At 33.9% G+C, this 13,532-nt stretch overlaps 1 protein-coding gene across 1 annotated transcript; it reads right to left on the bottom strand.

The window, feature by feature from the left end:
• Positions 1–4,921: 4,921 nt before the first annotated feature.
• On the bottom strand, positions 4,922–11,083 carry LOC129298117 (flap endonuclease GEN-like 1). Its single transcript, XM_054936530.1, is given in 9 exon segments — positions 4,922–5,457; positions 7,180–7,640; positions 7,863–7,998; positions 8,063–8,300; positions 8,401–8,582; positions 9,221–9,391; positions 10,245–10,306; positions 10,309–10,420; positions 10,840–11,083. Coding segments are annotated over 9 exon segments (1,815 nt in total). The 5' UTR covers positions 11,035–11,083; the 3' UTR covers positions 4,922–5,199.
• Positions 11,084–13,532: the final 2,449 nt, after the last annotated feature.

Raw genomic sequence — 13,532 nt, 5'->3', positions numbered from 1 at the left:
AAGTGAGTGATTCACAAACTTCCAACACAAATTGAGACCTAGGATTAATTGTCCCCCTTGCATTTCATAACACCAAAATTACCTCCTCTCATAAATGCTTTTAATGAAAATAAGTGCTAACCTAGGGTTCTAAAAATACTTGGACAAGCTCTCTCAAGTCATGAACAAGTTTTTAGTTAAATTAATTGCCCAATCTCTTGTTACAATTAATAAAACTCAATTTTAGACATCAACCCTAATGAGGCTATGCAAGGCTAGCAAGTATATCTCTATCTTACTAGCAAAACCATCCATTCAACATGCAAATATCAAGTTCTTACATAATTTTACCTAAGTTCTACACTCAACCTAGCCCTCTCAAGCATCAATTAAGTAAACCCAACATCTAAATGGTGGCCAATCAAGTAGAAGCATTAAGGAAAGAGTAAAATAAACACATATATATCATTAATCACAAAAAGAGAGGAGAAATATAGTGTTAATCCATACAAAGGTTCCAAATAATCCTAGAATAAAGGGTTTAGCTACTCATAATCATCCACAAGCTACAAATATATAAAATAAGTGGACCCATTTCAGATTACAAGAGAGGAAAGGGAAGAGGAATAGAAAAACCAAAGAAAATGAGCTCCAAATGTCTTCAAAGCTTCAATCTCTTGATCCCAACTCTTCCAATGCCCAAACCCTAGCACAACCAAGCCCTAAAAGTGTCTAAATGTCTGAAGAATGCATTCTGGGTCGAGCTCTCAGCTTATATGTATCCTAGCCAACTAATTTCTGATAAATGAAACGCAGCATTTTTCTGACAGCGGCGAAAGTCGCGAACGAAAGTCATGACTTTGGGACGACTTTGGCAGTTTTGCACTGTTTTTACAGCTAACGAAAATCATTCATTTTGCTCTTGATTTCTTCATCCAAAAGCCTTCCAAAAACATCCACAAAGCTTCAGAAATGCTTCTAATCAAAACTTCAATCAAAATACATGAAATTAGGCTAAAAATATCAAATTAAAGCTAAGAACACAAGCCGAAAATAAAATGTACATTTTTCTAATTTGAGCAATAAAAACATATACAATTAAACCAAAATGGACTAGAATCTAAGGAAAATGTGATGAAATAACATGAACTTCTAGAGGTTAATAAGGTCACTGCTAAAGATTCATATTTTGAGAAATTCAAGGCTTGAATTTTGTTATTTGAAGTTTCCTAACATCAAGGTGCAAATATCAATCCTCTTCTGCTCAAAATTCTCAACATTTTTTCCAACAATTGGTTTTGTGATATATGGATTGCGATTTGAGATGCTGAAGTGAGGGTTTGTTAACTTTATGAGTTTACATGCTGATATATACCTTTAGAGAGTGCAATTTGGTTGTTCTTATAGAGATTTATCGGTCCTTCAATGATTAGGCATGTTTGAACTCCAAACCCTAGGCTTAAAATGTAGGAACTTGATTTGAATGACTGATTTCTTGCTTGGATTTGTTAATGAGAGTTATGGGTAACTTCTTGAAATGAGAATTCAAGTTTATTGGTTGATACATAGATTTGTAGATTTTGAAAAATTGTATCATAATCTTTGAGATATTTTTTAATATAAAATTTCAGATCTTGTTTGATTGAAAAGTTTTTATAATTCGAATCTTTATGTAGATTTGATATTGAGTAAGAAGTTCATGACAATTTGAAATTCATTTCGTAATGTTTAATTTAACTAAAAATTCTTACTCCTTTGAAATTTTAACATGTGAAATGACCAACTTGAACTAGACATTTTAGACTAGGTCTTTAGGTTACATTTTTTCAAAATTGAGCCGAATTTGTTCACATCAAAGCAGGTTGACCAATTTTAGGTTAGATACCCCTAGTTTAATGATTAGTGAGAATTGGGTTGTATGTTTTTAGTCTAATTTGATGCATGAGTTTTGTTTAATTAGCTAGGTTGATTGATTGATTGGTTACACCTTGGGTTTGGTCTTAACGGAATGATAATTTAGGGTTTGATTTTAATTAGGGAAAAGTAATCATTTGCTTCTTATAATTTTAATTTATTGTAACTCGATCTTTATATTTTTTGATTTAGAAATGTCTTAGTCTTTAAATTTTAACTCTTACAACTTAATCCTTATAGTTTTAATCATTTTAAATATTAGTTCTTATATTTTATACAATAAAATTAAATATTTAAATTATGTTAAAATTTAAAAATAATATTTTTAAATTACTAAACCCTTTTAAGCTTTATAAAAGTTATAAAGATTAAAATTTTAAAATATAGAAACTAATATTTAATGGTTAAAACTATAAAAAATGAGTTAAATAGACAAAGATATAGGATTAAGTTATAATTAAGTTACAACTGTAAGGATCGATCAAGTTAATTACAATAAGTTAAAGTTTAGAGATTGGGTTATAATTAGATCACAACAACATAAATTAAATAATTAATTTTTTCTTTTGATCATTTGGCCAAATGTGTGTGTGTATATATATATATTAGAATACTTGGATTGTACTACATTTTTTATTAAAAGAATGCTTGAGTTTTATTAATTTAATTAGAACTTGTTTTTGATTTGACTAGACTTAATTTTTTAGGTGTTATACGGCCATTTACATCAAGTAATTCCGCACACCCACTCGTGTAGGAATCATATTATTTGATGGTATGAAGCAAGAACCAATGCTTTTAAAATATCAAATCTATCATGTCCAATGGTTGTTCCACACTTGTAACATGTATGGCTATGCCTCAAATTGCTCTAGGACACCATTATTGCATGCCCAAATTATATTTGTGACACAAGGGCTTAAATTATCAGGAATGACTATATCATCCATTTCTAGAGATTTATTGCAGAAAATATAACATAAATGACATCAAAATTTGAGAACTATAATAAGCATAAGGCATGAATATGTTGTGCTCACAAAGTATATAGTAGACACTTTTAGCCTATTCTATTCTCCTGATATTTTCATGAACCAGTAGTATCATAAAATTAGTGGCAAGAATATTAAAAAAAGATTAAAATCTAGTTAATCATGCAGAACTTGATATAAATGAAAGCAAAACATATTTTCCTTTTAAAATATGTTGATGCAGAATACCTTCACGTCCAAGGCCATGGAGAATTTTGGATATAATTGCTAGGCATGTTGAGCCTCCATCCACAACCAAGACTCTGATGCCAAAAATTGGTACTGATTCATCTTCTCCGTGAGCATCAAACTCCATGATGACAATAACAAACAGATCTATTGCCGAAGTTGCAATAACAAGGGGAGAGAAAAGCGCAAAGCATTGCATTTATTATCATTCACCTGAACCACTGGCATTCTTTTTGTACGCTAGATTCATGTACAAAGTTATTAACTGGTAAAATCTCATTCCTGAAAGAAATGTTAGGACAATAACATTCTTTTTCATTTTTTTTTAATTTCAACAGAAACCACATTTCCGCCTCTGAAGTAAGGTCTTATTACAAAATAGGAAAAATGCACTTTGAAATGTTAAAAAAAAAAATCCCAACACTTTAGACAAAAGATAAAACACTAAATTCTTAGTTAATTTTTGGAATTAGAAATAAACTTTCTGGCGGTTGATTGTCAAGCCACTATCATACATAAAATCACTCCACCTCTAACCGTTAATTTTAACCAGTATTTAATATTTTCATTTCAACCTAGAGTCCAAGAGTCCTTATTTTTAAAAAACTTTTGAAGTCAATGTACTAATCTTACAAGCCTTTTCAAGGGAAAATAGATTCCCCTGAAATTTAGCAGATGAGATATAATTTACATACTTCTTAATGCAAAAATTCACTTATTAACTTTGCATAATACATTAATTATATTAAAAAATTTATTGAAAAAAAATTACATATTACTATTACTCCATCAATCAAGTTAACAACAACAACAAGACTTACCCTATTAAATGAGATTGGCAATAAATTAAAATTAAAATAAAATGTTTTTAATGAAATACTAAATTACCTTCTTTTTCTACAAAGCATATTTACCAATGAAAGCCTTTGGTTCATGAAATAGAGTGAAATGGAAAAGAGAATAAAAAAGGCTTATTTATAAATAAAATTTTCTTTTTTTCCCTTGATAAAAAAAATGAGAAAATAAAGAGTTACTACTAAGTAATGATAGTAGAGAACACACCCAATTTTTGTGCAAGAGAAAGGAGAACCCTTTTGTTTGCACCAACCAAATGACATACAAAGAAATAGATTATCATTTGGACTTATTTTTATTTCCTAACTCAATGAATATAAAATCAAGATATTGATTTGAATCAAAACTCAGAAGACAAGCAATAACCTTTTTTTTTTCAACTCATAAATGTAAACAATGAAGGCTTTCAAATATACCATACAAATAAGTGGGAGACATACTACTGCAATGCATGTATAAAACACAAGTTTAGCATGTCATTTATCCCAACATACCTACCATACATGTTAAAAGGTAAAGGTGCAAATTTAATTATAAATTATTTTTCAAGAAATATTTGGTATGTTATACTATGAAATGATATAAAATAAATTATCAACTATCAAAAACATGACATTTGATATCCTTCTGTCCAATTGGAAGGAACCCTCATAAGTCGACCAATAGTTTGACTTTAAAAAACAAGTTGAATGTGACGTGGCAAACAATAGGCTGAAGGTGTAGGTACCTTCCTTAACATGAGGGGCAAAACAAAATGTAGACCATCTGTATGAGTAGAATCTAGGCCTATTGTTCAAGGATTATGTGAAATGTTTTGACAAAAGATTATCCTTGATGATTTCATACTAGTTAAATTGAAAAGCCTTGTGAAGATCTATTGCGAAGATTATCCTGTATGATTTCAACCATGATCGATGTATCAAAAGATTATGAAGAAAAACATCAGTTGAGGCTATAAGACAACATAATCTAAATTGAAATTCTAGCCACACAACACAAGAACTCAACAACTAAGAAAGACCGCAATTTACAGAAAGAAAATGAGATTTATACATGAATGGAAAGAAACAGAAGCTAATAACATAAGAAGTTATCTCACCTCTGAAGACCCACCCTAGACATGCAAAAGAAACCTAATACCATACTAACACGCCAGTCTGTGTTCAAACTCTTGTTGCCTCAACATTTTCCAAAAGCATTTCAGGACTCGAGATCCAAAAGTTTAACATATCTACTTAAATAAAAGGCGACGCCTCGCTGATTTCGTTAGATTTGGACTGGACATCGTTCTTTTCCCTTTTGAGGTCCCACCATCAAGGTTATCAAAGCTATCAGATGCCTCTCCCTGTTTTGAATGATTTTGCGTTTTCACTGAGCGGTAGAACTTTGTAATGCTTAGTTGAGTGCTTCTTGTGTTCAATGATGATGAACTCTCATTCTCTAGAGATTGCGGGGTAGAAGTCTTTCTTATTTTCAATCCCTTCAATTCCTGCATTTTTCAAGAGCAAATTAGGACTCAAACTTCCAATAACACAGTTAAAAACATAAACCAGGTGATGGAGATTGGAGGAAAAGTTGAATTTAATTGTCTTGTGAAAATTTAAGTAGGATGTTACTTTAGTTTGAAGTTGAATTAGTATTTAAGTGTATTATCCTATCTTATCTAGGATTATATTTCTTTTGAAATTTAGGATTCAGTTTATTTTAGACTTGAACGAAGTTCAAATATTTCGGTCTCTCCCCCTCAATTTAATTTCCCCTTGCTTTCTCCCTATCTCTTTCTATCCCTCCTTCCATCTCTTTCTCTCTACCCTCAATTTAGAATAAGGTTCTTCATGCTCCTCGCATGCTCCTGTCACCAGAAATTCACCCCATTCCATGCAATTTCTTCCATCATGGCCCATTTCAGTTGCTTCAAATGTGGCTCTTCAAAATCAAGGGCAACCTACACGAAGCAAACCAAGGCAGCATGTCGATTGGAGTAGATCATAACTCACTCATGCTCTTGTGGCATCAGGTTGATGGGTACCAAACTAGAGTCAGGAAAACAAGCACAGGCCCGGCAGACCAACCCATTTACCTTCCAATTTTAGTAGGCTAAGCTAGCAAATGAGCCTGTTTTCAGACATGGTTAGCCTGCCTTGTGAAAAGGGCGAGCTATACAAGGCTAGCACACGAGTTATGCAAACTGGCCCCTCTTTTATTTAGTTATTTCTATCCTAATAATACTATTGGCAATCGCTGTAAAATCCCCAAGTCCTGAACTCCTAATTGACTAATCCCCCATCACCTCCATCCAATACTCCATTCCACTCTCCAGATCCACATTGCGCATCAAGCTGCTAGAAGATGATGAAGATTCGTCTCGTCTCCATCGTCCCAATCGAACAAGTTCGAGGTGTATCATCTCATATCTACTCACTCCTCCCATTCCCTCTCAAGTCTCAAATCTATCGACATTCCCTCTCCAATACTGCCCACTCCCTCTCCCTCTGTGTGCCACTCCAAAGATGAGGATGAAGAAGAGCCAATTGTGTGACAGTGTGTGCTCTCCTCCACCAAAAGCTCAACACTACAGCAACTTCACCAGAAGCCAAAATGATAAGCAAGTGAATCAGCCCAAAGAAAATACATTCGCTAGAATATGATCTAAGTAGAGGATGGGTGTAATACACCAACAAGCTTTATTCCACTAGGTAAAAAAGATGAGTATAATAAGCAAAGGAAATCACAAACAACATGTAACCCTCACATCTAGCTTTTAAGAGGCTAGAGTCTCTTCCACAACACTTACTACCTCTCACTAGCCTCTCACCCCTCTTATATTCCTTGTCAATCTATATCTTCTCTCTCTTGCACTCTCACACCTTACAACCCATGAATTAGTCTGGGCCATTAATCATGGGCCCACCAACATCCTATCTTGGTCCCTATTAGTTCCCATAACTACGTCTGTTCAACACTTGATTATGAACTATTTGCAAAATAAAGCCATAATTCTTTTGCCAACGAATTATTTGACTCTTACAGTTCAATGCCAAATTTAATTAAACTAATACACAATAAAAAGGTTGACGTCCTAAATTTATAATACTAGTAATTCAATTTCCAACTCCCACAATCAACTAAAATAATGTCACATAGGGCAGATGATTGAAAAGTCATAAAGGATTTTTTAAAGGGGGCTTGAAAAGGTAAAGAGTAAGCGCACCTGTTCTTGCCAAAACCTTTCAACTTTTGCTCGAAATGCAGCCCTCACAAGATCCATATTTTCATCTGTCAATAGGAAGCTACAACCATCACTCATATCAGAGACACTAGAATCATCTAGTAGATCCACAAAATCATCAATCTCACTACCATCTGCTTGTTGCATGCTAGATTCGTGTGATGGAACTGTACAACTAATGTTGCCAACTGCACATTTCCACTTGACAACATAAAATTGATATCCATATCTTATCTTCACACGTTGTATTGAATCAAACTCAAATGTCCCAAATACCAGACTTTCTACAGGAGTATTAGCCATGTCTCTCAAAAAGATGGTAGACATCATAGGAAAAATCTGCTTTCGAATGTAAGCCGGATCCCAATGCTGATGAAAGTTTAAAAAATCTATCAGCATCTCAATCTTTGGTCTACTCCATGAGATGCAAGGACCATCACTTGCTACAACAATTGAAGGACAAAATATAGAATGAATGGCAACTATAATAACAAGTTTCCATAATTACAGACATATTAGCAAAACTTGAAGAAAATCAACATAAATAGGATATACACCCAAATCCTGAGCACATATTATAACAACCTCACTAAGGGCAATTGTAATTTAATGCCAGTGACAAAATTCATCTTGCCAATTACAGCTAGAGAGAGAATTCAACATACCAGAGTGGCAACCATTGTCATTGCAGAAGTACATTTCAATGATTTCATCTCTGGGAAACTTGGGCTCCTTTGCAATCTTGAGACAAATTTTTGTGTGCCAATTTTCCATCCTTCTCTGTGCCTTTCGTTTCCTAAGCTGCCAATCCAAGGTTGAACTTAAAAACCACCCTAGTAAAACTAAAATGGCTGAGAGAGCATACCATATCACAGGAAGGGCAACCGCAAGTAAAACCCTCTGGTTTTCTCAAGCAACCTTCATTATCATTTGCACTGCAAAATTCACAAGGAGATTTCATATGATCTCTTTTGCTGCCTGGATGCCCACAAAAGGAACAGTGAAGCTGTTTATGGCTTGGAAAGTTCCCATCCATGTCAACACAATCTTCAGCAGATTTAATGCCGGTGGGAGAAACTTTCCCATTGCCAATCTCTTGCAATCTGCAAAAAGACATTCTCAATCCAAACTAATTAATTTTCACTTTATACTAATCATTTCATGATCAAAAATAAAAAGTACGATATAATCATGAATTTACACCTATTCAATACATCTGCTTCACTAAAACAACTAACAAAACGAAGAGCCGTATCAAGCCCAATCCCTTGAACACCTGTTAAATCATGATCATTTCCAACAAGAAGAGAAATAGCTATGAGGTGTTTCCTCTTCAACCCAAGACCAGATTCAATATCTTCCATATTGTAGCATTCAAACGCTTCCTGCAGACAATAAAAGTCTTAAAGTAGACAAAAAGCCAAAAGAAATCCATAAAAAAAAATTTAAAAAAATAAAAAAGAGTCCAGAAGATTGCAGGAAGAAAGAGCACTCAAGTAATCCCATCCGGCATGGAAAATGCATCTCTCTATTTTAAAGGTTTGATAAAGAGAAATTTTCAGACAAAGTTGGATTTCCATGTCAGAGATTCTGCTTATATGTTGCTATGTTTTGGGAGTTATGGAACTAAAATATATGTATGTTGGAAAGAATTATTTGACCAAAAAGACAGTTTGTGGTTAAACCTGCATAATCATCTCAGTCCTCCTTCCTCATCTCATGCACTCTATCTTAAAAGGAGTAAATATTAACTTTTAATTACTACCATAAAGACATAACAAGGAAACCCTTTGTGACAGACTGACAATGCAAGAATAAAGAGGGGCTAGACTAAGGTAATTATATTAGATTTAGCTTTGAACTTTCTTTTGTCATATAAATGAAATTAGCATATTTACAACTCAATTTAATCAGTCAGGCAAATTTGAATTATTATAAATTTTGACAATAATCAGAAGACATGAGAAAAATAAGGAAAAAGAAGGAAGATGGCAGCCGGCACTGTATTTACAAGGCCACTTACTTTAGCATTAGAGCAGAAGCTTTTTATGACACATTTCGCACCGAATAGGAATGCATCACTGTCAGATGTAATGCAAGCATCCACATAACCTTCACTATTTAATTGGGCACAGAGTGCTTCTGCCTCTCCTTTAGCATATAGTACAGGCATTCCGAGTAGCTCAACAAGTTCCTAACACAAAACAATTATAACTATATAGAAAAGATTAAAAAAGAACAAACAAGTATAAATTAATAAAAAAGAACTCCAACCATTATAGTAAGTAAAGAAATGTTATTGACATAAGATACAGAAGAATTAATGGAAACAATGCAGGATCAATCAGTTGAAGTTTAGGGTTGAATTAAAGATTGGTGAATGCAACATCTCGCTCACTTGAAGTGTACACATCTCATTTATTCAAGCTAAACTGGATGAATCTGAATACAAAAGGTAGTCCTTCAGAAGGATGATCACTCCTAAACAAAAGAACTGCCAAGACTCCTAAATAATAAAATTCTCATAACCAAATCCTCTCTTAATTTGCAAGACTTATCCTTGAATGTTTTCTCAATAAAGTGCAGCCATATAAAAGCACCCAGAAAAAGGACTTCAAAATGAATAATAATTCTACATAACACTAAATTAACTTGATTTTTCTTCAGTCGCTGAAATGATGCGCCCATAATAACTCAATAAATATCCAATATATTTATATTAACATCAGAAATGTTTCCCTCTTAATAATGGAAAAAAAAGTTTCAAAAAATAATCTGAACAGATCCAAAAGTCATTATTAATACGGGAAAAAAAAACATGAAGCTTACATATCCAACACGCTAATTGAGATCGATAGTGTTTTGGGATAGACCATGAATCCAAGACCTTTTTTTCTTTTTAACAAATAGACCATGAATCCATCGTGTATTTAAGGATGAAATGACGATTTGATCACAATAGCAGATAATGCCAAAAAAAAAAAAAGGAGGATCTGCAGAACAATTGCAAACTGACGACAGGGATCAAGGTTAATCAATCGACGCACCACACATTCTTTAACACGTCTTGAAAATTCACGGTTCCTCTCAACGGGAACACTTTCTTCACCACCGGAAAATCTGTTAGTTCAATGCCAGAAAAACGGAAAAATCTTGAAATCCTAGCTTGCGATTTCAACGGCGATGGGGTCCCATCTACCACGAAGACTGGATATGCTCCAAACTGCAAAATTCACAAAACCACCATCAATCTATCCCAAATAAAACTTACTTCTCTGCCTCTCCTTGCCAATGAAGCAAACGAGACAAAAGAACACTAATTTATGTCCACCTCATCATAATGACACCCTTGCTAGCTACTCTTTCACTGGACAAGAACTCATTTAAACCAAAACGACAACAAAAGAAGAGGAGGAGGAGGAAGAAGAAGACATCGCTTTCAAACACTTTTCCTTAACCCCTGTTTTGGTTGGAGTTTCCCTCCCCTGCAAATTTTTCCCCTCCAAAACCTCCCCCAAAGTGGGGGGATTCTTCCCCTCCCCCTTCCCGTCCCCTCCCGTCTAACCAAACATAGCACAAAAGTAACAACCAAACGGGTCGGAGTGAGAATGGAAAAATGTAAGACTAAGACATCATATGCACCTTGGAGAAGAGATTGATAGTGCGAAAGAAGGTGAGTCGCAGATGGGGTTTCCGAGCATGGGCCTTGATAGCAGTCTGATGCTGGATGATCCAGAAGGAGAGGTCCACGGCGACTCGCTTGTCCCTTAAGAAATCCAAACCTTCGTCTCGTGCGTATGGCTTTAGCAAATCCCAGAAATTTCCCCCCACCCCCATTAATTTCCCTCAGTTGCAAAATGGTTCTGAGTGAAAATCCATTGACAAAGAAAAACAGTGTGAAAGACGGAAGCTTTCTGCAACTGTGAAGTCTGAACCCCGTGTTAGGTTTCCTCGTGGGAGTGAAGTGCGTGGCTTTCCTCGTTTGATGTCACCTGATTGTTTTGGCCACGCAGGCTTCTAGCCGTTGCAGTTTTTTGTTTGTTTTTTTTTTTTTTTCTGGGGTTAACGGAGCCGAAAGCATCCAAAAGTCCTGAATGTTTGAGCCGAAATGCAAAATACTGCTGTTACAGCTCAAGCCCATCAATGTAATCGGGCTCTGCCTAAGTGGTTACATCTAAAATAATCAGTTAAATCATCAATATGACACTGTTACATTGCCCTGGATGCTGGATTCGTGCTTGTTCTAATCGCCAACCCAGAAAATTCAAAATTGTGTTTGTTGAGGCAAAATCTGTGCATGATTTTCCAGAAAACACATAATTATAAAATAGACAACTATTTCTATGAAAGGTCATGCAATAAGCACTAACCTGTATGGTAGTGAAAATCTGAATGGGAATAAATGGAATTATTTATGGGGCAACTCTGCCTTCAAGTGATCACAATTAACATAGATCCGTCCAAAGCTTGTTTGTATTTTCCTTTATTCAATCCATAAGTTCACATAAACAAGGTTGGCATCTCTGAGCAGATGAGTGTTAGGGGTTGAAACTAATGAGTTGACAGTGATATTGGTTCGGGGCCATGCATGCTGCCTGACTAGATTATAGTCCACCCTAGCCCCTCCACTTTTTCCCCCCATTTTTCATTCTTTGTTAATATTAATTATTTTATTATAGAGAATTTTTTAATATTTCTCATGTAATATGCTGATTCTATAATTATCATGGAGATTTTCCATGATTTTAATTTTTAAATTCAATTGTATTCTCAAATTGTTTTTGTTAATTTAATATTATGCAAAAGTAATGAATCATTGTTTATACAGTAATCATACAATTTTAAAAATGCTTCCATGTTTTTTTTTGCCACAAAAAAGGTTGAAGTAGGGTGAAAGTAAGTCAAGTCACTATTAGAGGCCTACAAGTAAGGCTGTTTTAAAAATTTTGATGCCTAAGATAAAATGAGTAAAGGAGCATAAAATATAATAATTTAACGATCCTTATATTACTTTTCTAACTTTTTGAGCTACAAAATTAGATAACAGAATTTTGTAATTAAGTAATTCTAACATTTCACTCTTAATAACTAGATTCATACTTTCTATTTGACATTTTTTTACCTCTAAAAATAATAATAAAATTAAAACACTCAGTATTTTGTATTTTGAAAAATAAAGCTTGGAATAAAATGGAACAAACACACCTTACAATACAAAGACAAAAACACAAAGTCCCTATTTAATGGTGTCGCACCCGGAAAAATGCGACGCGACGGCGCGCGAGCGGAGGTCCTGGCCTTCGCGGCAGGAACCGGATCGAACGGGAGTCGCCACCAAGATTTTGAGGTAAATCTCGGGAAACCGATTAATGGAAGATATGGGTGATCTGCGAAATCAAAGAATAGGTTCGGGAGTCGGTTGAGTGTGGGGAAGGTATTAGGCACCCCACAACACCCGTTCGCGAGAACGGTTACCTGAAGTTTGTGTGCTCTATTAATATGGTTTTAAAATTATTTTAATTATCCCTTTTATATTCATGTGTTTGATATAAAAATGATGATAATTGAGTGAGAACTGTTTATTTATTTACGAGAAAGGACGGACTTGACTCAGAATCTGACTCTGAGGCCTACGTACCCTGTGATGGGGATCAAAGTCCACGTAGTTCGAGCTTAAAAGTTTATTGGTGAAAATATTTTTTTGAAGAGAAATTAATTAGAAATAATTCACTATTTTGCAAATAAAACAATTTCTGAAATTTTGATATGTGTTTTTAAATTACAAAAGGCAATTTAATTTTAATTATTTTCTCCATTTTTGAATTTTTGGAATAAGAAAGAAAAGGGTTAAAATCATTATTTATTATTTTTTTTATGTTTTATGGTTGAGAATTTTAATTGCTATACCTGCAGAGCCTATTAGTTCATACGGTAATGCAATTATTCTAAGTATCTACGAGATTCCGAAACCTCACACGATAAAAGAATTGAGTAATTTAATTTATTTATTCTTAAGTGTTAATATAGTTTGGCTTTAGTAGTATATGTTTTAAAGAATTTTAATCATCATACCTGTATAGCCTTATTGGCTTATACGGTAATATGATTTATCCTAAATATCTGTAGAGATTCTAAAATCTCACATGATAAAGGAATTAAATTTAATTAATTGATTTAATTAATTATATAATATATATGTATATATATATTTTAAAAACGAAATCGTTATATCTGCAGAGTCTTATTGACTCATACGCTAATAGATGATCTTAGAAGCCTACGGAGATTCAAAAATCTCACATGACTAAAAGATATAATCGGTAAATATGGTTACA

This window comes from Prosopis cineraria, unplaced genomic scaffold, assembly GCF_029017545.1.
Source record: "Prosopis cineraria cultivar Desert tree isolate PC_DT_omini unplaced genomic scaffold, ASM2901754v1 PC714, whole genome shotgun sequence".
NCBI lineage: Eukaryota > Viridiplantae > Streptophyta > Magnoliopsida > Fabales > Fabaceae > Prosopis > Prosopis cineraria.
Note: the sequence above shows the minus strand (reverse complement) of the source record. Positions and strands in the feature narration are given on the sequence as shown.